Source organism: Vigna angularis, chromosome 11, assembly GCF_016808095.1.
Source record: "Vigna angularis cultivar LongXiaoDou No.4 chromosome 11, ASM1680809v1, whole genome shotgun sequence".
NCBI classification, from domain to species: Eukaryota; Viridiplantae; Streptophyta; class Magnoliopsida; order Fabales; family Fabaceae; genus Vigna; species Vigna angularis.
This window is the reverse complement of record NC_068980.1, coordinates 2,248,508-2,272,532: the sequence shown is the minus strand read 5'-3', so window position 1 is coordinate 2,272,532 and position 24,025 is coordinate 2,248,508. Positions and strand designations below refer to the sequence as shown.

The following is a 24,025-nucleotide window of genomic DNA, read 5'->3' as shown; positions in this document are numbered from 1 at the left end:
GGAGAAATGGTATACGAATGAGTGAATGGAAGTACAAATTTCAGTGAATACAAGAGAGAGAGAGGGAAAAAAAGGCGGGAACTTGAAAGCATAAGAAACAAAACTGTGTCTTTCTGTTTTCTCTGGAAAAGCATTGCAGAGATTGAAACGGAGATGAAGGAGGATAAAGAGAAGGTGGAAGAGAGGTACACGCAGTGGAAGTCTCTTGTTCCCGTTCTCTACGATTGGCTCGCCAACCACAACCTCGTATGGCCTTCTCTTTCTTGCAGGTGTTTTCTCTCTCTCTCTCTCTCTCTCTCTCTCTCTCTCTCTCTCTCTGTGTGTTTAGGGTTTTCCATTTTCCAAAGCAAGTTTAATCAATTATGCGCTTACATTTCATTGCAGATGGGGTCCTCAACTGGAACAAGCAACCTACAAGAACCGTCACCGTCTCTATCTCTCTGAGCAGGTTTTCTTTCGTCAATTTCCTTTGCTTTTACATTTTTTATTTCAACGTTTTTCTATTGTGTGTACTGTTGCTTCTTTTTTTGTTCTTCCCAGACAGACGGAAGTGTTCCCAACACTCTCGTTATAGCCAACTGCGAGGTTGTTAAACCCAGGGTTGCTGCTGCTGAGCACATCTCTCAGGTCTGCTATATTGTTGTTGTTGTCATTCCATTTGCATTGAATTAAATTCATTAATAATTATGTTTTGATTTATTACTAATGTACCATTTTTTTTTGGTTCTATCTTTCAGTTTAACGAAGAATCACGGTCTCCTTTTGTCAAGAAGTTCAAAACTATACTACATCCTGGCGAGGTATCGTTGTTTCTGGCTTATGGGAGCCATACTTTTGGTTTAGGTCTAATTTCGTCTTTCACGTGTATTTATGCACTTATAAATGCCTTGTTACCACTCAGGCTTAGCCACTTGCAATCGCTTTTTTAAATCCTAAATAGAGGCGCTTACCGGTATCAGTCAGCTTCAAAATCGCATTTTTGAATATTTTTTATATCACATATTCTTCTTGGATCACCATGTTATTGTTATCATGTTTATATTGTTAATTTTGTTTACATTTTCTTGGTAGAGAAATTTTGTTAATATTGATTATATCGTGTATGCTATATGCGTATGAATTCTCCCAAATTACAAAATTAATTGACATTTAATGACATTCATAATTAACAGAAAAATCATAGGTGTCTTGAACAAAACCAGATAAGTAAATACCATAAAAAAATCAAATACAAGTTTCCTAGATTAGGAATAGTTTATCATAAATCATCATCTTCTAAACCCCAGTCTCTTTATCATTTTCACTACTATTACAGCTGTAGGTTTCATTTTTGACAATTGAAATCCCAAATGCTTTTGTTTGGAGAGCTTTTGGGAATCCATACATAACACTTATAGCATACTATTTTAAACCCTGTTAATATAATCCATGACGTTTATTTATAACTTACTTCAACATTGGTTTACTTATTTTTTTCAGGTAAATAGAATCAGGGAATTTCCACAAAAAAGTCAGATTGTAGCTACTCACACAGATAGTCCTGAGGTTAAGCGGTGACTTTTTTAGGTTTCCTTTTCTCTGTTAAATTAAAATACCATTATGTCAAGATTTTGAAAAAAAATACCTTTAAATTTTATCCTCAACTTTGTGGTTAATGAACTTGTCCAAGTTTGGTAACTGAATTATAATTTTCTATATTGTAAAACAGGTATTTATATGGGATGTTGACGCTCAGCCTAATCGTAATGCTGTTCTGGGGGCTGCCACTTCTCGTCCTGACCTGGTTTGTTTTCATACATTCTCTTAAATAATTTGGTTCTTCTACACCTTTATTCATGAGTCAGGCACCTGAAATATAAGCTATACCCTTTTTCAGGTATTAACTGGCCATAAGGATAATGCTGAATTTGCTTTGGCTATGTGCCCATCTGAACCCTTTGTACTTTCTGGAGGTTGGAGTCTTTTTCATTGCCTTCTCACCATAAAAGATGTTTATTTTGCACTGGTGTAAATTTCTTTCTCTAGCATTAGGTTTTTGGAATCTGAGAAAAAAAGTTATCCTAAAATTTGCAGTTACCAAATATAAAACCACAAATACATGTTTATTATTGGCTGTAATCTTGTCGGGTTGTTTATGTTGCTCCTACAATATAAACTTTATCTGTTAATTTCCTCCCTGCATAAAGCAAATGCTATTTTCCTTACCCTTTCTGGATTATTTACTGCTTACGGACATTGGATTTTGTTAATTTTGTTTGAATTCACCATGGTAGGGAAGGACAAATGTGTGGTTTTATGGAGTGTTCATGATCATATTTCAACTTTAGCTGTTGAAGAAGCACCCACTATTAAACAGAGCTCTAAAAGTGGGGGAAACAATGCAAAAGCAACAGAAAGCCCTACTATTGGACCAAGGGGCATCTACCAGGGTCATACGGACACTGTTGAAGATGTGCAATTTTGCCCATCAAGGTAGTTTTTTCTTGCTTTTGTCATACTTGTGCCAGTTTCTGTTTAGCTAAATCTGAATTATGTATGATTTAAGTTTTGTAAAATATCTTATCATGTGGTATGTATTTGCAGTAGTGTATTTGTTTGCCTGTTACTTATTGTTGCATGAATAATAATTTAGGTCATTTTAATATTTTGTTAATTTATTTTGTTGTGATGGAATTTATCTTAATGAAATTCGGTTTGTTATACTGAAGGGAGACTTGAGTTGTAAGTTGATAAAAAATCCATCAGTAATATTTCAATTTCAAACTTTGTTTTTGATATAATATAAGTCAAATATTAATGGACTGACTTGCTGATTTCCATATCATTTTCTCGTTTTCTGTTTCATTGTTATATTGACATGCATCTTGTACTTTTTTGTGACTATGAATTGTAGTGCACAGGAGTTCTGTAGTGTAGGTGATGATTCTCGTCTTATACTCTGGGATGCACGAGTTGGATCTGCTCCAGTTGTCAAGGTTTAATTCTTCATTTCATCTGCATTATTGCTGTTTGCTTCACGTTTCAAAAACCAAGTGTTAATTGCTGAAATACTTCAAGAAGTTAAGAGAGATATTCTTAGTTTCGGATCATCATTGTAGAAAAGTCACCTTAATTGTCGTTACTCCTAGCCCACCCAAATTACAACTTGGGGCTTGTCTAAATTGCAATCTTAATGGTGGAGGTGGTGGTGATTTAGTCCCCACATAGACGAGTAATATGACCAAAATAGAGTATATAAACGGAATGTAACCCCACCTTACTAGTGATATTTATAGGATCAAGTTAATCTTGAAGCCACATTCTAATATGTTATAAGAGTCTATTATTTTAGTCAGTTTAGATATAAACTCACATTTTAATAATCATAAGCATCCTATGACTTGTTGAATTTGAATTGCATAAAGAGTTTAGTAGTGGCTTTTGAATATGAACCTACTCTTTAGTGGTCCAAATGCAGAGAATTATTTTGTTACTATTATTAATATTTCTTCCAAGATGAAATTGACATCATTACGACTTATGTTTTTATTTGACGTTTTCTTACCATTTGAATTTTCGGTATATTTGAAAATTTAGGTTCTCATAAATCTCATTGGGTTTGATATGTGCTTTTTTTTTTCTTTCAACTACTATCATGAAACATTTATAATTTACATTTAAACATGCTTTCATTTTCCTCCTTTTCTCCCATGGTTATCTTTTTATGCAGGTTGACAAAGCGCATAAGGGAGATCTTCATTGTGTTGATTGGAGTCCTCATGACTCAAATTTTATACTAACTGGGTATCCCCTTACCCTGACTATTTGAATTAATGTGAATTAAGTTCTGATTTTTCTTTATTTGAAGCTATTCTTTTAAGTTCTTAATGCTTATAGGTTTAACTTGAGGTTAAAATTTAGGTGCTTTTATTTAGCTACCGAAACAGTTTATTAGCCTTCTGAATCCTTGTTCTAAGTTTTGTTTCTTTTGGATTCAGTTCTGCAGATAATACAGTCCATATGTTTGATCGTCGAAATCTTAAAAGTAGTGGGGTTGGATCGCCTGTTCATAAATTTGAAGGTCATGATGCAGCAGTCCTCTGTGTACAGGTAGCTGGAGATTCCACCTTGTATATTTTAATTGAAGTTCTAATCTGCTAGTCAGTTACGGGCATTTTAATCTAGTGCTTGTTAACCTACATTTTTCTTCTGTTTCAGTGGAGTCCTGACAAGTCATCTGTATTTGGTAGTGCTGCTGAAGATGGTATTTTAAACATCTGGGACTATGAAAAGGTTTAAACTCAAAATTTAAAGTCAGACCTTTGTGTATCATGCCTCCCCTTTTTATGAAATGTGAATTTTATATAGAATACTAATCAATATGGATCTTATGGACTTCAAAATTTTGTTTGAGTGCCAGAGCTACTGAAAAACCTGAATTCAGAAACCTTGTTGTTATTTTTATGAATGAATTGTTTGAGCCCTTCCAGGAAATAGGAGAGATCTAAAGGCTGCTTGTCAAAAATATTTGAAAGAATCTTTCTTGCCTATCTATTTTTTATTTTACAGCAGGGCTGGTCCTATAATCATGACAATTTATTTTCTAAATTATGAGGATGAGGTTTGATGGGCTAGCTTATAGCCATTTTATCACCAATCGTATTTGTATAATTTATCTCATTGATGTCAGATTTTTTTCTTATATTGCATGATTGTTTTTGTTACTTTTAGGTTGGTAAAACAACAGATTCTGCTGGTTCAAAATCACCAAATACCCCCTCTGGTTTATTCTTTCGACATGCTGGGCATAGGTATGATATGGAGTGGTTGCGTGCATTCATTTCTTTAAGTTCATAATAATTCAACCTTGTGTTTTAGTGGTTGGTGTTTTTGTTACAACTAGAACTTTTCCATTGCATAATATTGTAATTTGCTGTGATGTAATATATAACTGGTTATGGAGTAAATACCCGTACCCTTATCACGTACCAACTGCATACCAATGATGGATTTTATTAAGTGTTCAATACGGTGTGTTTGTGCATTCAGGGACAAGGTTGTTGACTTCCACTGGAGTGCATGTGATCCGTGGACAATTGTTAGTGTCTCTGATGATTGTGAAAGTAGCGGTGGCGGTGGCACCTTACAGGTAAACACTAGTTTATTTTATCCTTTGGTTAAAATGATTTCTCGTCTATCACAGACTGTGGCACAATTTGGGTTGAATTTGGCCAAACCTTGTTATACTCCTTTCTTTTACTTCTATAAAGTAACGAGTTTCTGACTGTTATGAATTTCTTGGTTTTATTATTATGTAAAAAAGTTGTAAAATGCTGGAGATATGAAAGTATTTTCTGTAATTGTATAAAATGTTTTGATCATTCTATTGTAAATACTTGTCTTTTTTCTAACTTTTTATGATGCAGATATGGCGGATGATCGATCTCATATATCGACCAGAGGAGGAGGTGCTCACTGAGCTGGATAAGTTCAGATCTCATATTTTTGGATGCAACTCATGACATTTCGTAAAACACGATCTGCATCTTTTGCTTGGAATAGAAAGTATATGATTTTTAGGATGAAATTTAGTTTCAGTTCCTGCATTTCATGTTCTTGAATCAAGATTGGTCATTTAGTTCAGTAATTAATATTTGATCTTTAATATTAACTATTCACTTTTTTATGAATTTTTAAAATAAAAATTATAGTTTTGATTGACACACAAGGTGAAGGAGAAGAGGATATAAAAATTAGGGTTAAATTTTTAAATGATAAGGTTATTTTTGTCATTTCAAGCATTTGAGGTTCGGGAAGCAGTTGCCGTGGAAGCAAGTTGAACATGGCCCGCTTTAGGTTTGTATTGCATTTAGCCCAGTAAATAAGTTCAGCATCTGGGTTCTTTCTTCATGGACCTTCCTTTCTATTCCTGCACTTCTATAAAACTTATACACCTTAAACTATCTCATTAAAATTATAATAAAAATGTAAAAATTATTTCTGCACATCCATTTTTTAATGTATATCAGATTGTACAATCTGATAGAAATATCTTTCACATTGCACAATTTAAGAGATTTTTACAATACATTAAAAAATTATGTTTCGAATTATGTAATTTGAAAAGTATTTCTAGATCTAAATATTTTTTGAATTTTTTTTAAAATTACACATCCTAGAATGTATTTAAAAATATACTCTTCGGATTCGTGAATATGTAACTTTGCTTTCTATGATAATTTTTTTAATCCGGAAGTGTTTTATAATCCGGAACCATTGGCCATTCATAATGGAGACTCTCCCCATAGCATTGGCTGCCTCCATCACTAAATGTGAGGTGGATTTTATTAAAAAAAGGAATGGAACAAGCGGAATTTATTGAGGTCGGAAGAGTGGAGATAAAGTGCTGTGGAGGTGAAAATGATGAACATGAAAGAGGTGTAGAATTTTTTATTTTTTTTATTATAATTTTAATGAGGGTAATTTAGAGTTTATGGATATTAGAGGAATGCAGGAAGAAAAAAAGGGAGATGTAGGAAGAAACAACATAGCATTTGATAAATGTATTGTTTTGGTTTTAGTAGTTTATCTCTAAAAAAATGTTTAGTAGCTGGGTTATAACTCAATTCACCAGTTGATGAGATGAATATATTATGTTAAGTTTATCTTTACCATCTATAATCCAAATACATATTTGTTTTAACACTGTTGTTTATCTTAACACACTAGGTGATGGTGTAAGTTTCAACCATTCTTTAATTGTTTCTTATATCTCATTAATTTCAATATAACTGGTTTCCATTCATAAATTCCTAAAACAAACTAAAAGTTGTATCATCTATTTTCCATTAACAACCAAAAATGCCACAGGCAAATAACCAAAAAGAACATTCCTGTGACAATACACTACTACAGGTATTGGATGTACATACTAACTAACTCAGCAGGTTATAGTTAGCCAAACTAATAGTTATCAGCTGGAGCATACTCTTGATTTCCCATTTTTTTGCCTGTGCAAACCAAGAAAACTGGTTATTGGTGACTTGAAGTCAAACCTTCCAAGAAAAAATGCAAGGGAGAAAGGAGCAAAATGAAACTAACCAAAACGAATCTTTCTTCTCCTGTGCTAATAATTCTTCAAAAGAAATGTCAGAAAAATCATCATCTCTGTTCTCTCCAAGTCCACTTGCCTTTTCCTTTTCCATGCAAGCTCCAAGTTCAAGCATCTTCATACAAAGGTTTAAGTAGTTAGCATATCACAACACATGAAATTTTTCATCCAACAACCGTGTGAACAAGTAATGTTTCAGTGTAACTATAGAAATTTTTGCTATAAATACAAAGAGAAGATGTTCATCAATCCTCGTATAAAGGCCTCAAGTAAAGAAAAAACCTTTTGGTATGCTGGTGAGAGTTTAAGCTGTTGTTGAAGTGAGTTATAAACAAAGGCATCCTCTTCTAAACGTTTTTGCTCTAATTCCAGCTTGTATATCTGAAATATTAAAAGTTGGATTGTCAAATGTGTCTGCAAGTTTAGCTTGATGACATGAAAGTTTCCTTAACAACATACTATGATCTAACCAACCTGTTGATGAAGGCGGTCAAAAGAAGATCTGTCTGCCTTGCATAGCAAAGCCTTCGTTATAACAAACTTACGTTGAATCACATCAGCTCTGTTAAAATAAGAGGATTTGAATGAATCAGAACAATACAGCATAAAAAGCTTTGGTGTTAGACCCAGAATAAGAAAATAGAGAAAAGAAACTAAAACCTTTATTTCTAATTTTAAACAAGCAAAAACATGGGAAAAGATCTTTCCTCTATAATAAATTTTTACATACTTGTGTTGTAGTTCATTTCTAGCATCAACCAGACTATTAGCAAAATGTACAACCTGCATTACATAGGATAACAATTAAACTTTTAAGGTGTTCACATAACAATAAATTTGACACTTGTATGTATGAATAAGAATGGCACTGAACAATAATAGGTTGAAATTCGTAAGTATCATAAAAAAGAAAAGACCATTCATGATCCTTAAAACAAAGCAACCTCTGAATGTGAAATACAAAATAGAAATTATCAAAGCAAGTGCACTTTGCTGCAACATAAGAGTTTAGCCTTAAGAAAACTCTTTTCACATCCACAAAATCTTTTGGCAAAGTCGTGTTGTAGGGATAGACAGTATTATCATACATACACTGAATGGATGTTATCTATTCAACTGCACTACGTTTATAGTAAGCTTGTTTCCTAACAGATTTTTGTATATTTCCAAAAACAGCTCATCCAAAACCACCCAGACTATGTTCAAATTCTGGAATTACATTAACCAGTTCCATTCAAATTATTTCAAAACTACCAACATATTAATGCATGATTTCATCAATCTATAGAAATTACCCCCCTCAATAACACATAAATACCACTCCCAGATGTAAAATGCAAACCCTCATTTCCATTTTTATAGACTACAAGACATTATGCAGTTCAGGAGGAAGAAGTAAACAAAATTAACAAATTCAGACATAAACAAAAAACACTAAGCTGTTGGCTAAGGTTATAAGGTTACCAGCAACCCCTTTATTTAAAGACAACAGATTTCTATCAATTAAAAAAATGTAAGAAATTGAAGAAAAACAAAACGTATACGAACTAAACAAAAAATGAAAATTTAGACAGAAAAACCTGCGGCAGTGTTAGTTTCTTTAAGTGGTTGCATTTGACGAGTTCATCGTACTGCTGTTTGATCTTCCTCTGCATAAAGCTGCTGGAAGACGTGAACGGGTAGTAGGACGCGGATTCAAGTCGGAGCCCCGAGTCCGAATTTGAATCGGGATTCTCTTCAACTTGGGTTTGGGAATCGGTTCTCTTCTTCTTAGGCTTCTTTTTCTTCTTCTTGGGGGCCTGTTGGGGTGGCAACAAGGTTGGAACTTGAGCAATGTGGTGTGGCTTTTTGGAGAAACGTTTGAAGAGAGAGAAAGAGAGAAAGAGAAAGGAAGAGAGGGACGCGAAGAAGAGGAAGAAAAGAATAGGATCGTGCATTTGTATTTGTGGGTGGCACTCAACAGAGAATGAGAATGGAGAATACGAATACGAAGGTGGAGGCTCCATGAAAATGCAGAGAGAGAGAGAGAGAGAGAGAGAGAGAGAGAGAGAGAGAGAGAGAGAGAGAGAGAGAGAGAGAGAGAGAGAGAGAGAGAGAGAGAGAGAGAGAGAGAGAGAGAGAGAGAAGAGTGAGAAAACAAAGTGTATGAAAAAAGAGATAATATTCTGTTTCCTGTTCTGTTCTCTGTTTCTGCCTATTTCAATCTTCTCTTTACTCTTCTCTTTGAAAAACTCTTCTCTCTTCCTTTTTTGGTGAAATTCCTTTTTATACTTTGTTTAACATATTTTAATTCAGTTACATTTAAATAAATGGTATGTTGTTTGAGTTTAATAGATCTACTTTGCACTAAATTTTAAGAGATTATTATGCATAATCATGTCTAATTAATTGAAATCCAAGACTGTAATTTACTCTTAAAAGAGAGTGATTTGCACAGAAAATTAGAAGCAAAAGAAAATCAGAAAACTATCAGAAATTATGTTGTGTTTATAAAGAAATAAAAGCAAATTTAGATAAGATTATAATATATTTTGGAAGACTTTCTTCTAGGCAATAGCATTTCTGTCGTTGATATTTTTCTGGGTAATAGTTATTTGGAGTTTTGTATAAATTACCTGATAAAACAGTCATGCACTGAAGTTCTTTTAAGTAGAAAAGCACATCCAAAACTGATATTATAAAGCATTGCTAATAATATAATGGATGAAAAATCAAAGGTTGAAACTTCTTACTAAGAAAATGGCATTGTTCATAAATATTATAAATATAATTGTCCTGAAGTTAGGCATAGAATATTGGAATGTTAATTTTGAGTTTGCAGATTTTGTTTGTGACGCAGGTGGCAACTTAAGATTGGAAACAAGACAGAGCATCTTGACTATAGGAATTATTTAAGGAAACAAGATGTTGAATATAATTATTTATTACTGATTTAATTTCTTATTTAATTCGGTATACTTAGTCAACAATTATGCATATTAGTCAGTTATCATAATTATTTTCTCCTCTCATTTAGTGATTGTAAGTGTTACAATGTGTTACTATAAAAGCACCTAAATCAATTTATGATAGAACTTTCTAATCTAATTAGAAACTTTGAATTCAAAATTTAAATGTATAATCATGTTATGAATTAAAAACTTAATTTTGTAAAAAAAAAAAAAAAACTTTAGTTGACTTGAATTCAAATAACATGGTCCCCCAAAGAAAAAAAAAGTCCGTGTTCCATGCGTGCATTTGTAACAGAACAGAATCATTCAATAGAAAGCAACAATATTCCAAACTTCTCCTTTGACACTTTGCATTCTCTTTGAAAATATTATCTTATCTTCCACTTCATAAATTAAAGATAAGCACATTAGACATTTGACAATCAATAATAAGTTCAGATAACACGAGGGTGATTAATTTAACAAATACATTTATATATATTATTGTCATTTTTATATATATATTAATATAAATAATGTTTTATCAACATTAATCGTTCATTCATATTTTGAGATATGAACCCAAAAAAATTAATATCACTCTCTATTCAATATTATAAATTAATAGATCTTTCACATTTATATAATACTCTACTTTCTCTTTTCTATCCGATGAAATTTATACTCATGCTTTGATTCCCAAATGTATGATTTCCCTATATAGAATCAATATGGTCTCATGAGGTCCATCAGAACTCAGAACAAGGATAAGGAAGAAACCAAAAGCCACACAAGACAAGTAACAAGGAAATCAAAATGACTGAATTTGATGTGTTTAGAAAGTTTCTTACAGGAAAAAGAAACTAAACGGATGCAGATTACAGTGGACAAATAATATTACAGGAAGCAAGAGGCTTCCACACTAAAAGTCTAAAACACTAGCACATGGAATCAATCAGTTTCGTGTCATCGTGTAGAAAGAAAATCTTCACCTTTCACCTCTGTATAACATACAAGTATATATACACATGTCCATAATCATCTCAGCAATATTTGCAGGCTTTCAACCACATGGTGTGTTGTGTTTTCTGCAACTTCACCTTGGTAAAGCCAAATTAATAATGCTTGTTGTGATCACAATTCAGAAGTGTAGACTTTGGTTGACCCAAAAAACCTGTATAGAATAGTGGGAAAAAATCAATCTGAAGAGTTTAATCTTGATCCTTTTATATGAGGTTAAAAATGATCAGGAACAAATAGCTTCCACTGAGAGTTTCTTCATGACATTTGGACATGGATCTCCTCCAAAATTTTCAGGAGACACCGTTACTGCACACCAGTTTTGTCCAACACAATTCTGCAACAACACAGTTATCCTTTAAATGAACCAACCAAGTAACAATAACACCAAGATCATAAATGGATTATTTGACTAACATTCCAAAAGAGAGAAAGCAGAAGGCAATACCCTTTGAAATGCATCATAAGACTTGTGAGCATGACAGCTTCCTTCATGGAAGTTTCCACAAGAACCCAGTGGAGTACCAAAGCTGGCAAATTTGATGGATGAGATTTTCTGTCCAGGGCTACATGATAAATGAACTTTTGGTCTCACAGGTGGTTTGCCAGCAACTTGCATCTGATAGCTTATAAGGTTAGGCTGCCACTCATAAATATCAGCACACACACTATCTATATCCCTTCTAACCAAAAAGATTCCGTTGGGATCTCCACCTAGCTCTTCAAACACAACCAATAAATTTCCTGTGGGCTTTAGCCATGACTGAGGAACATGATACCTGCAATTACCCACCAGTGATTAGTTTGTCATCAGCATTACACAGAACTTGAGAGCATGTTATATATATTTCTCACTGACCATCTTTGAGAGGCCTCGCCACAGTTGCTTCTGCATTTATTCTCATTGTAAGTTCCAGCATAGTCACAATAATCACAGGTACCAGAAGCCTTATAAGCAGGCCAGTAGCGGCCAAGATTCTGTCCATTTAACCACACTTGACCCTTTCCCATGCTCCCCATGTCTAAAGCCAATGGTGCAGTGCCAGCCGGTGCATCGAAAGTTGTCTGTAACAATATTCAAAAAGATTGTTCCTTAAAGACCAGCCTCCCAACAAGTTTGTTGAAATTTTGTTGATATACTCTAAAATATTCTTATAGAATCATAGATATGATAGTAGTGTAATGAGATGTTTTCAAGATATTCTAATAAGTGCAAGTGCAGCCCAAAGGTTACAGATGTCTCGTCATATATTACTCACTTTGTACCAAGTCAAAGGCTGACTTCTAGAAAATAAAGATCCCTCAATCCACTCCACTGAGGAACTTCCACTGAGAGAATGGAGACTCAAGGTTTCACCTTTAAGACCAACCTAAACAATATACACAGTTAGATCAACTTCAAGCAAAATCAAGATAAAAGCGTGGTGACTGTTTGAGAAAGAACCTTGTAAGACCATTTCTGCCAAGACAAGTCCCTTCTCCCTTCATTGAGACCACTTAATGATATTGGGCCAAGAACACCGGCATTCCATGTTTCAAAATGAGGTCCAACATTCTGCATGTCAAATATAGTCATGATCATAATCCACAGTTGATGATACTGAAAAATCTGCTTAGTGTGACTTGCAAGGGTGCATCTGACAATATCTATTTTGTGTGTGTGTGTGTGTGAGAGAGAGAGAGAGAGGAGAGCGAACCGGGAGTCCAACTGCAACACTTAGAAGAGAGATCTTGTTAACACCGGCTCTGAGCTTCACTCCTTGACTAAATGTCAGTTTAGGGAATTCTAAGCTTCCATATGAAGTTCCTGATCAAAAGGAAAATAGGGTCAATACTGGACAACTATTAACTTCCAATGTAAAATGGTGTAATTAAACTGTTCTGAAAAAGAAAGGTCCTAAGAGAACTAGATCTATGCCTCTTCATTCCAAGCACGGGGTAAATTACTCAACGAAACCAAGATTCTAGCACTGTTTCCATGCAATGTTCTAATTTATTGAACCCTCAAAAGCATACAGTAACTATTTTTAAAGAGTTGCCACTTTTTCCTCTTGGAAGATACTTAGAAAAGATAAGGCAGATAGCTGAAACAATTCTTGTTTGTGTGAATTAAGTAATGCTGAAATTTTTAGGCCATCACATTATGCTCCTCACCTGATAGTTGACCATTTATAAAAACATGCAAAGCATGGCCAGCAGAAAACACAGTAAGAATAGGATCCTTTCCGTTTGTCAGAAACCCTTCTCTGGAATCAAGCACAACACTAGAAAAACAGAAGCAAGGCAAGAATAAGATGTGGAAAAACAAAATAGATAATAAGATTTATCAATTGCGCTCTAACCAAAGATTAAAAAAAATTGAAGCAGAATGCAGACTTGTATCACTCACTCTGTAGAGTACCACAAGTAGTCAGATAAATCTCTTGTTGTATTTAACTGCTCTAACAGGCCAGTCATGGTGAAGGAACTATCCTCAGTAGTAGTAGTTTCTTCATTGAATGATAGCCAAGAGAGTCCGCCATGATCAGGAACACCAGTCATCTTCATCTGGGCACTCTGAGAACCAACCTGTACAAATATTTTTGAATTTTTATTTTGGCTGAAATTTACCACTTAAAAATTTAGAAAAATCTCATTTTTTTTCTTTTCCTTTCACATATGTTAGTTTTCAGAAAACTAAAAAGCATATTTTCAGGTAAAACAATAACAGAATACAAAAGGTTACTAAATCCTCTCAGCTACATGTGCTTGGCCAAAATCTTATGTACCCCAATCTTCATTGCAAATTGCAGATATCATAGTTAATCTACTGAAGTAAATATTTTTCCTTTTTCTCACCCTTGCAGTGTTATAAATAGTGTGCTTGCAGTCAGGAAGAATGCTTATAGACCAAGGAGGCAAGTTGTAATGCATACTTCCAAAGGCAACTGTTGCATAAGATTTTGGGTTATAGTTTGCAAGGAATGCAGCACAAGCTCCTGTCTTTGCTTTAAACACATGAGCCTGGACATTAAGGATGAAATATAGAAATTCAGTCATGCTATAAAGCATTTTATACAGGATTGATAACTCTCTTCTCGCATCACAGAATCAAGCTATACCTCTTGATAGTTTCCAATATTTGTTACAGTAGGATCTCCTGATACTAAAGCTGGTTCACACATTTTTATTGCTCTGTGTAAATCCTTCAGATGACCCCACTTTGGTTGCCTGAGCAATCCTGCACAGGGGAAAACACAAAAATGAGAATAAACATATACTGTCAAATATTTGAAGCTCTTCAAGTACAGTACATCTCTAAGGAAAAGGACCAACCCACAGATGTAGTACAGGCTCAACTGTCAATTACATGTATCAGATTTTCATTTTCATAGCAACACATTAACAAGAACCAATACAATAAATTGTACCAATCACATTCATTATTCACAGGACTAACAATACAGACAATTGCTTTGGATATTTGGATAACATTAAAGGAACAGCAGCCATGTTCTAATTTGTTATGCCTCACAAAATTAAGGAACAAAGGAGGTTTCTAAATTATATTTTGATATTTATTCCCTGTAGGTCCTACATAAAAAGCGGAAAAAATATATTATAATATCAGTACTTATTGGTCATATCAGGTATTTTGAATCCTCTGCGCTTACCATATTCATCAAGTGGTGCATCATAATCATAGCTTGTTGCAATAAAGGGACCACCAGCAGTTCGACCGAAGTTTGTTCCCCCATGATACTGAAAGGAACAAAATAAAAGCACTTAGATGAACATTTAAAAGGGGTGAGCAAACACATCAGAATCAATAAATAATGAAGTTACCATGTAATAGTTTACAAATGATCCTCCTTTCTGTAGAAACCTTGCAACTGAAAATGCTAAGTCTTCAGCAGGTCGATGAGGAACTGGACCTCCAAACTCTGTAAACCTGCAAGCATAAAAGAGGAATAGAGTGATTGAATAATCATGCAATGTATCTAGCTAGAATGTTTCTTATTCTCATGGAAACTAAAAAAATTAGAAACAAGGCACCAAATACCAGCCAGTCCAAGCTTCTGTCCACATCTTTGGCTTGTAAGCCTTATTTGGAGAGAAATAATCACAGTAGAAGCCATTGCAAGTGTTAATCTGGGAAACATTTTTATTTGAGATTAGAAGTTGAATACTTGGAGGCATAAAGGAAAACACCAAGAACAGAAAAATTGAAGTTTCAAATATGACCCTGTCTAGTATTCCCTCCCAGGAAAGAGAGTTATGGACAGTAGAGAAACGAGTCTACACAAGATAAAAACATTTTCTCACAAAATACATTTCAGCTAAACTTACAAGAGGATCAGGAGTATCATCCTGCTTGCACATGATCCATGGAACCCCAGTACCAAGTCCCATAGCCATCTCTGCTGCCCAATTAGTATAAGATTTACCCGCAGCACCAATTTCATACTCTACAGGTCCATATTCATTTTCAATCTGTACAAAGATAACAGTCTTAGTACACATTTCCACTCTAGTCAAGGAATGAAAAACTAATCACTAAATAAAATATAACATATAACATATACAATACAATTTAAAGCAAGGGATTCGATAGAGTAGATCACTACCAGCATATTTTTTTCTACCTGTGACATAATTATAGGACCTCCCTGAAACTCGTATAACCTCTCCGCTTTCATCAAATCAACAATCTTCGTGGTAAATTTTTGCATTTGATTCTTTAGTATAGCAGCGCCAAAAACAAAAAGTAATTAGAAGGTACTCACAGTGAAAAAGAAAAAATTGAGAAGATTTACCAATTCTTAAGGATGAAGGAAGGTTCGAATCTAACCTTAAAAGGTTCATTGTCTGTTCTGAAGCTGATTCCTGGAATGTACTTTAGCCAAACAGGGAAACCCCTGAAAACCAATCAAAAGAAACCTGTTAAGACATTTCTAATTTGAGAGGCACCAAAGTTTCTGCAACGAACACGTTCACTACCCAAAGTTCCACTCAGCACAGACATAAGGACCAATCCTGAGATGAACATAAAGGCCCGCTTGCTGCACCAGCTTTATGAACTTCACCAGGTCATAGTTCCCCTCAAAATAATACTGCAGCAATCAAGAAAGCAACAGCATTGATTATTCCATAATTCACATACTAACCGTTTAGTATCCAAGCAATGCAAGAAAGAAAAACTAGAAGCCACTATTTAGTACTTTGAGTTACCTTGCCAGGTGAAGGCTCGTGCCCATTCCAGAAAACATAAGTCTGAATCACATCCAACCCTCCCTCCTTGGCCCTCTGAATAAGATCTGGCCACATCTGAAAACAAAGGAACCCCACAAGTTAAAAACGCAAAAAGGGAGAAACTTTAAGCCACCCATTTGAGGAAAAGAAGAAAATATGAGGACCCTGAAGCACATTTGAGAGTAACAATACCTCAGGGGTGCTCCTTGGGTAATGAATGGATCCAGAAATGAGGATCCTTCTCTGGCCATTAATGGTGATAGCCTTTGAGTCATACGACACTGAGGCCTCAGCAGAACCAATGAGAGAACAAACAAGAAGCAGCACCAGGCTCCACATTACGAGCTTGAAGCACATCACCATGATTCACCTTGATGCTACTGGTTATTCTATTCTAAGCCCACAGAGGGAAGTAACTAGGAAGTGGCTTTGGTGGCTTTGGTTCCCTTCCTTTCTCTCTCTCTCCCTTATTATTGTTATTCCTCACTTTCCTTTTTGAAAAATGATGATCAGAATAAAATAATTAAAATAACTGAGGCTGCAACTTTGCATAAAATATTAGTTACATTACAATCTTCTCTGTGACTTTAATTTGAAGATGTTTTTTGGTACGAAATGGAGGTTCTGCTTTTAAAGGGTTGAGTTGAGCAGTGAACTGGTTGGATTTGGAGAGATAGTGGGACCCACTTGAGTGAGCTTTGGGACCCACCACTCTTTCTTACGCACACCTGACTCGGACCTAAGCTTGAACCAATCCCTTTTTTCTTTGTTCTACCTTTTATTTTTTTCTTGCCTTTTCCGCCCCCTTAATAATAATAATAATCTCTGTAATTTATTCGATGTAGTGGAATATTTATCGAAGATATGGGAATTGGAATTAAAGGCGTGTTTGGGGTAGTAAGAAGCAAGTTGCCCCAAAACCAGATTTTAGTTACCACTTTCTTTTTTGCGACAAGGTGAAAGATTCCCCAGCCAATCCCATTCTGGTCGGTTCCTATTTTCTGTCGTATGTTTTTTGTTCTACTTGCTTCTTTCCCACGCGCCTCCGATTCTCGTGACGCCACTACTTTATTTTAATTTAATTTAGACAAAATTTATATGTCTTTCTATATCACTGTGTTTTAATGAGATTTTATATAAAAAATCAGGGTTAATTTTTAATGCCGACCTTCCTCGTGAATTTCTTGGGATTGTATTTTAATGTCAACTATACAAAATTATTTATTTAAAAATATTATTTTTCTCCAAATTACAATTATCTATTTTGATATGTCTTTAGTTTTCCCTTTTATCCAATTGTTCTTTCATGTTTCTCCCCGAAATGCTAGTGATTTTTGTTTCCCAGGATTATTAATTAGTTATTTTAATCGTTTAATAACAACTATTTTTTAAAATAAGTAAATATAATTGAAATGTAATCATCACAAACAAATATTGAGGTAGACATACTTTTTAATAATGGGGTTAGATGAGCTTAAAATTATTTACAAACTTTTTAATTATTACTTTTTTAACGGCACTTGCTAATTATTTCTCCGCCCTCCTATGTTCACCGCACTAATAATTTGCACGTGTTAGGTTTGTTTTCTTTATCTTAAGTTAATAAATGTACTTTTATTTTGTTTTTATTTTCAAATTAGTTTTTTTTTTCAAAAAACATTGGAAATGAAGAACAAAAATAACACAAAATTCACTATATGTGTGTAATTTATAACTCAATATATAAATTTTCCCAAAAGAAATTTGGCTAAGTTTTGTTTGAATCTGAAGTATCTTTATCTTATTCGATAGTTTTACATAGTTTAGAAATTAAAATAAAATATAATTTAAATATTTTTTTCTTTTTATTTAAACACACGTATTGAATATATAATAATTGATTTTAACAACATTTTGAGAATAAAATAATAGAGAAACACACTAATTAATCAAAAAGCACTTAAAATATGTATTGTGTAGGAGGACACTGCCTTTGTGGTGAAGGCAAATATATGTGAAAGTGAAACACAAAAGTTCCAAGCATCAAAATTAATAACATATGGTGTGTGTTTCGTTGAATTTCTAAATAGTTTACTTTATAAATAAAAAAAAAAAAACTTACTGGATTTAATAAAAAATAAACATTATCAAAATAATTATATCTAATTAAACTAACAATATTTCAGAAAAAGTGCCAAGATTCAATTCATTAAAACATATGAAATACTTAAAATCATATAATCTTAATGAATTTTTTGGTTGATTGAAAAATCATAATTTTTATCTGTATTTTATATACAATTTTTTTAAACAGCCATAAGTAAATAGGATGAATTTTTCTTTTCTTTTAAACTTGTTTTCAAGTCAAAGTAGAGCTATTATTTTTACATTTAAGTAATTGCTTTTTGTTATTTTTTTGCAAGCAATATTTAAGATATCATTTTTACTATTACTCGGGCAAAGAGTCACCGTCTCCCTCCGTATTATTTTAGAAAATAAAATTAATAGTGCTAGTTATATAAATAACAATTAGTTGGTGGAATGTAAAATATTACGGTGTTTGAATACGTGAGTGTATGTTGTGTTGTTTATATATATATATATATATATATATATATATATATATATATATATATATATATATATGTCTGTTTTTCAGTTGATATATTTTAGCAATGTGTATCGAGTTTTAGTAGACAAAAAATACCTTTTATATATATCATCGACCTTAAGTTTTAAGGTTAAGGGTATTTTAATAATTTTCATTCTTAAAACTAAAAAAGAAACTCCAAACCCTTGTTCACCTCCCTCATTCCTCTCCACCCTTCCTCTTTCATCTCTCCTACTCCAACATTTTCTCTGTCATGCCTATGTAACTGGAAAAAAATCAGAAACACTAGCACTTAAACAATCTTACAAAAAATGATTTTATAATAAATTTTCATTTTATAATTTTTGTCTTATCTAATTTTCAATGGCATAAAGGAATTAGTAATTGATCAGAAAAAAAATCAGAAATACTCGTTGTTAAACAATTTATTACAAAAAATAATTTTATAATGAGTTTTCATTTTATAATTTTTGTCTTATCTAATTTTGTCTAATTTTCACAAGCACAATGACATCAAAGGAATTGGTAATTGGCGTGGAAAAAATCAAAAACACTTCTTGTTAAACAATTTCTTACAAAAAATGATTTTATAATGAGTTTTCATTTTACAATTTGTGTCGTATATAATTTAATCTAATTTTCACAAGCATAATGACATCCGAAGGATTTGGTAATTGGCCTGGAGGGTTTTTTTAGAGATGATGATTCAACATATGCAGATGATGAAATTAGAGAGATTAGTGAAAACGGTTTTTTTAGAAATGTTGATTCAAGATATGCAGATGATGAAATTAGAGAGATTAGTGAAGACGGTGAAATTGAAGAGATCTTGAATGAACATTTGTCTGAAGTTGAATATGTCAATGACTCAACTCTTTAATCTAAGGATTGAGAGGAATGAGAGAGCTGAGTAAGGGTTTTGGGGTTTCTTTTTTTTAGTTTTGAGAATGAAAATTATTAAAATACCCTTAACCTTAAAACTTAGAATATATATAAGGGTACTTTTGTCTACTAAAACCCGATACACATTTACCAACTGAAAAACAGGTGTACGCGCGTTAGCAAACCCTTATATATATATATATATTTTAATTTCAAAATATAATTAAAAATAAATAAAAGTATAAAATGTGTATATTAAATGGATAATTTTTTTATTTGGGTTTTTTAAGTAACGATGTTATTTTACATACTAAATTTTTAAATTTTTTAGCATATACAATCACTATAATCACTTTTCAAGAACATGTTCTATATCTACTTGGGTTAACAAAACGAAATATGTAACAATTAGACATTTCATGAAAAATAGCAAACGGAAAAAAGGAAAGTTAGTGGAGAAATAGTTACCTGTTGGTTACATTTTTTATTTTAAGAGTATAAATTTATTGATAATCTGAATATAAGTTTTTTAACTACTAAAGAAAGTGATAAAAGGATTGAAGCGTTAAAAGGTGAGTGTCGATAATTTTTATCAGATATTTGTATATTAACTTCAAATTTTCAAATATTTTAACGAACGAGCTTCTTATTTTATTTTCTTTAATTGCTAAATAGAAACAGAAACTTTTAGTATTGAATCTCTACTGGTGTTAGAAAATTGTAATAGAATAAAATTATTTGTAAAATAAAATTTATATCTGTAAATTTTTTTTATTGAATATTTTTATTCAAAAGTGATTTATTAGTTAAGTGTCAAGATGAGTTTATGAAATTGAGATTAAGTCTATTTTTTTAAAATCTTCAATTTTTAAATTTAGGTTAAAGTTTTACTTTTAATCTAATTTTGTTATTGTTTGGTTGAACGGGAGTCTATTTTTGGTATTGTTTGGTTGAAATGGAGAGTTACTTACTAAAACTACTTTAATATTAAAGTTTGTATTTATTTGATAAGTTAACAATAAATATCTAATAAATGTAATTAATTATTTGAATATCAAAACTATATTTATAGATTTTGGATTCAACTTTTAATTAATACAAACTTAATTATGATTAAAACGGTGATGATTCTAATTTAATATTATTGTAATGATTCTTGTTAACTAAATCAATCGACCGGTTTAAGTGAGATTGTAAGTATATTAACCGTTCAATTCATAACTGATGGACCGAATGGTTGTATTATATAAAATTAATTATTAAAGATAAATCATTAAGATATTATGACTTTGTTTGTTTGGATAGTTTGATGAGAATTAACCACAAACACATTTGAGAGGCAATAATGTGGGGTTGTTAGGGTAGGAGTGAGACAGTGGCTATGGAAGTGAAGTCTTTGAGACGAAGATACCCTAATCACTTACTATGGAGTAGTTGGTGATAGCTGTGATCTATTTATTTGACTTCTAAGGACACATGGACCCAAATTTGGCCTTTTGCCCTTACTTTTTATGACCAACAATACCATTTATTGGAAGCTAACACAAAGCCAGCTAATATATTCTATTTCAACCACAAACCCTACATTAATGTAATGCCTCTATTCATCACATTTATAAACTCACCACAATCTTTTGTCCAACAATAAGTCAATTATATAGTACACTATGACCAATCACCAATTGCCTACATCCAAAACCACATGTGCTCACTGTGTCTAATTTAATTGCATTCACTTATTTTATAATTAATTCCAATGTCCTGTTAATCTTACCGGTTTAAATAAATCTTATATAACATTTTCAATCATTTCCAACTGTATAACAATAATTAAAAGAATATCAATTTATTTTATATAATCTTTTTTATTATATGATAATAAATTAAATAGTTAATTTAGCACAATAAATATTGATTTGTTTTGTTTTTAATAATATAAAAAATTACAGTTTTACTATAAAAATTTTAATTTTGTTTAAACTTTTTTAATATTTAAGTAATTGAATAAGTGTTTGATTTTTAATAATTATTAAAATAAAAATTAATATTAATATATAGTTAATTTCAGGAGAATTATAAAAACTTTAAATTTACAAAAAAATACATATTAATATTTTTAAATAAATATATGTGATAATAAAAAAATCAATTTCGTATTCAATTATTTATATAATTTAAAAAAAAAATAAAAATGAATATAAACTACCATTTTTTTTTATTATACTAAAAATAAAATATGTAAAATTTATTATATTTAAGCAACTACTTTCGCATAACATTAATAGGTAATAATATTATTTTCCACGAGAATTTGGAAGTCTAAACAAAAAATATTTATTTGATGGTTAACACTTTAATTTGTTTCTAATTTATTTTTCTTTTAAATCCCCAATGTAATCGGTCCAGTCTTTCCTGCATCTCAATACAAGATTATAAAAAAGGAATAAAGAAAGAAAGTACGAAACCCTATGTTATGTCCTATCCCTAAATAATAATAATATATCCTGCCCTTTATATTCTATTTTTTTATCTTAATAAATTGAGAAAAAATATAACTAATTAAGATGCTAATTTTCAATTGTAACAGAAATTTGGATGATGAAAATATATTCAAATATAAAACTAATTTTAAGAAAATGCAATAATTCAATATAAACGTGAAATTAATTTATAATTTATGATGCTCGATCGCCATTAAACTCCGTGCATTTAGAATAACTGGCAGATTATTATGCACATTTCATAGGTATTAATTAATTCATGTCACGTGTTAAAACAGTTATTCAAAAAGTTACTATTTTATTATTAATATAGAAATTCAAGTATTTGATTTAAAATTTAAAATTAATTGAAATTTATTTCATTATTAAAATAAAATATGTACAAGTTGAAAATTTTAAATATTGTTTAAAATAATAATATATTATCATTCTTTAGTCGAATAATTGATTGGAGAAAATATTAATTTTAGTTTAAAAACTCATAAAATACATATTGGAACAAAAAGATGCGATTACTTAAAAGTAAAATGATTTTAAAATTATTTGCTTCCCAGGTGGAAAATTTAAATTATAATAATTTCAAAAGAAAATATTAAAGTTATTACATGATAATCATGACTCGGTTAGTGTAAATTGGACTGAAAATATTTAAATGAAATTGAATGTATTTTAAAGAAGGCCCGAGTAAACTAAAAAGAGTTTTTATAATAATCCAAGTCTATAATTTTAAATTTCAAGACTAACATCCTTTTCTATTTTTTTTAAATTAAACTTTCCTTTTAATATTTTTCACTCATATTTACATTTACACATTGTTTTTGTTGCATTTAAGCACTCATAAAAAAAATTACAGGGAAGCATATGGTCCCTATGGGCCATTACCTATGGCCCATTATTTCTTTTATTTGGATTTTATCAAACTTCAACGGCTTCAACTTACTTACCTCTGTTCCATTATCTACTCTATGGTCTTCCAATAGAAGTTGTACCTAAACACTTGTTTGAAAATTCAAAACCAAGGATACCAAATTCTAAATTACAAAAAAAAAAAAAAAAAAAAACTCTTCAACATTTAATTTCTCTTTAGAATGTTTATGCAGAGATAAACCAAATTAGTTATTTTCACATCTGCAATTAATTACTTAACTGGGCATGTGTAACTTTTTTTATAAGTTTACACAACATCATGGTATACATACTTATCCGATGTTTAGGTTAGGTTAATAAAAATATGAAAATGTTATCTATGTTGAATAGACAAAGGTAATGTGAAGACTGTACTTATTTGAAGGGATGAAAAAAATGAGGGCAGAAAAGGATGAGAATGACACATAAGCAGAATATGCAGAGACGTCATGGAATCCATAGGAATAGTGTTGCATTAAGTGTTGGCAAAGACAAAAATGGTTTGAGATAGAAGGTGAGGAAGCCATGCACATCCCAAAATCATGGGAAGCTATCTCAAAAAGGATGAGCTTGCCACATACATTATGTGGTGGATCCTTAGCCACTTAATATGTAGGAGATAAACCAAATAAGACCTGAGTTTAATCACGTAAGTTTAAGTTTAATCACATAAAATATTATTTTCAATCTGAAACCTTAAAACATTAAGTTTATTAAAAAGACAAAGCTGAATTACATAAAAGATTGGTATTACTCTTGACTCAAAACTTTAAAAAAGTAAATCTATCAGAGAAATAGAGTCTAACCACATAAGAAATTGATATCACTCTCAACTCAAAATCTTAAAGAAAGTAAATTTATAAACCTTCATCTT

At 31.8% G+C, this 24,025-nt stretch overlaps 3 protein-coding genes across 3 annotated transcripts; 1 reads left to right on the top strand and 2 right to left on the bottom strand.

Annotated features, from left to right (window-relative positions):
* Positions 1-26: 26 nt before the first annotated feature.
* Positions 27-5,669, top strand: LOC108333128 (WD-40 repeat-containing protein MSI4). The gene is made up of 15 exons (XM_017568471.2): positions 27-269; positions 385-448; positions 541-627; positions 738-800; positions 1,480-1,545; positions 1,709-1,783; positions 1,877-1,952; positions 2,274-2,472; positions 2,894-2,975; positions 3,710-3,783; positions 3,978-4,089; positions 4,198-4,272; positions 4,711-4,790; positions 5,029-5,128; positions 5,406-5,669. Exons 1-15 carry the CDS (start codon positions 154-156, stop codon positions 5,499-5,501), a joined length of 1,365 nt encoding a protein of 454 aa, XP_017423960.1. The 5' UTR covers positions 27-153; the 3' UTR covers positions 5,502-5,669.
* Positions 5,670-6,730: 1,061 nt separating this feature from the next.
* LOC108333399 (uncharacterized) lies at positions 6,731-9,256 on the bottom strand. The gene is made up of 6 exons (XM_017568832.2): positions 8,671-9,256; positions 7,821-7,873; positions 7,565-7,652; positions 7,373-7,471; positions 7,081-7,205; positions 6,731-6,989 (listed from the first exon to the last, which is right to left on the bottom strand). Exons 1-6 carry the CDS (start codon positions 9,094-9,096, stop codon positions 6,953-6,955), a joined length of 828 nt encoding a protein of 275 aa, XP_017424321.1. The 5' UTR covers positions 9,097-9,256; the 3' UTR covers positions 6,731-6,952.
* A 1,564-nt stretch (positions 9,257-10,820) lies between these two features.
* On the bottom strand, positions 10,821-16,859 carry LOC108334111 (beta-galactosidase 1). The gene is made up of 19 exons (XM_017569759.1): positions 16,465-16,859; positions 16,252-16,347; positions 16,021-16,133; positions 15,872-15,938; positions 15,666-15,758; positions 15,370-15,513; positions 15,083-15,171; positions 14,866-14,971; positions 14,694-14,781; positions 14,142-14,260; positions 13,879-14,043; positions 13,430-13,608; positions 13,195-13,304; positions 12,738-12,847; positions 12,485-12,595; positions 12,300-12,410; positions 11,900-12,105; positions 11,489-11,819; positions 10,821-11,377 (listed from the first exon to the last, which is right to left on the bottom strand). The coding sequence occupies exons 1-19, from the start codon at positions 16,633-16,635 to the stop codon at positions 11,267-11,269; spliced, it is 2,520 nt and encodes an 839-aa protein (XP_017425248.1). The 5' UTR covers positions 16,636-16,859; the 3' UTR covers positions 10,821-11,266.
* Between the last annotated feature and the right edge of the window lie 7,166 nt (positions 16,860-24,025).

What these genes read in the sequence shown, in the direction of transcription:
- LOC108333128 (XM_017568471.2), top strand. Translation starts at nt 154, where the DNA reads ATGAAGGAGGATAAAGAGAAGGTGGAAGAGAGGTACACGCAGTGGAAG. An exon ending in CTGCTGAGCACATCTCTCAG is followed by an intron (nt 628 to 737) that starts GTCTGCTATATT and finishes TCTATCTTTCAG; the next exon opens with TTTAACGAAGAATCACGGTC. An exon ending in ACATCTGGGACTATGAAAAG is followed by an intron (nt 4,273 to 4,710) that starts GTTTAAACTCAA and finishes TGTTACTTTTAG; the next exon opens with GTTGGTAAAACAACAGATTC.
- LOC108333399 (XM_017568832.2), bottom strand. Translation starts at nt 9,096, where the DNA reads ATGGAGCCTCCACCTTCGTATTCGTATTCTCCATTCTCATTCTCTGTT. An exon ending in AGAAACTAACACTGCCGCAG is followed by an intron (nt 7,874 to 8,670) that starts GTTTTTCTGTCT and finishes TATGTAATGCAG; the next exon opens with GTTGTACATTTTGCTAATAG. An exon ending in GAGAAGAAAGATTCGTTTTG is followed by an intron (nt 6,990 to 7,080) that starts GTTAGTTTCATT and finishes TGGTTTGCACAG; the next exon opens with GCAAAAAAATGGGAAATCAA.
- LOC108334111 (XM_017569759.1), bottom strand. Translation starts at nt 16,635, where the DNA reads ATGGTGATGTGCTTCAAGCTCGTAATGTGGAGCCTGGTGCTGCTTCTT. An exon ending in GTCCTATAATTATGTCACAG is followed by an intron (nt 15,514 to 15,665) that starts GTAGAAAAAAAT and finishes ATCTTTGTACAG; the next exon opens with ATTGAAAATGAATATGGACC. An exon ending in TACTTGTGGTACTCTACAGA is followed by an intron (nt 13,305 to 13,429) that starts GTGAGTGATACA and finishes CTGTTTTTCTAG; the next exon opens with TGTTGTGCTTGATTCCAGAG.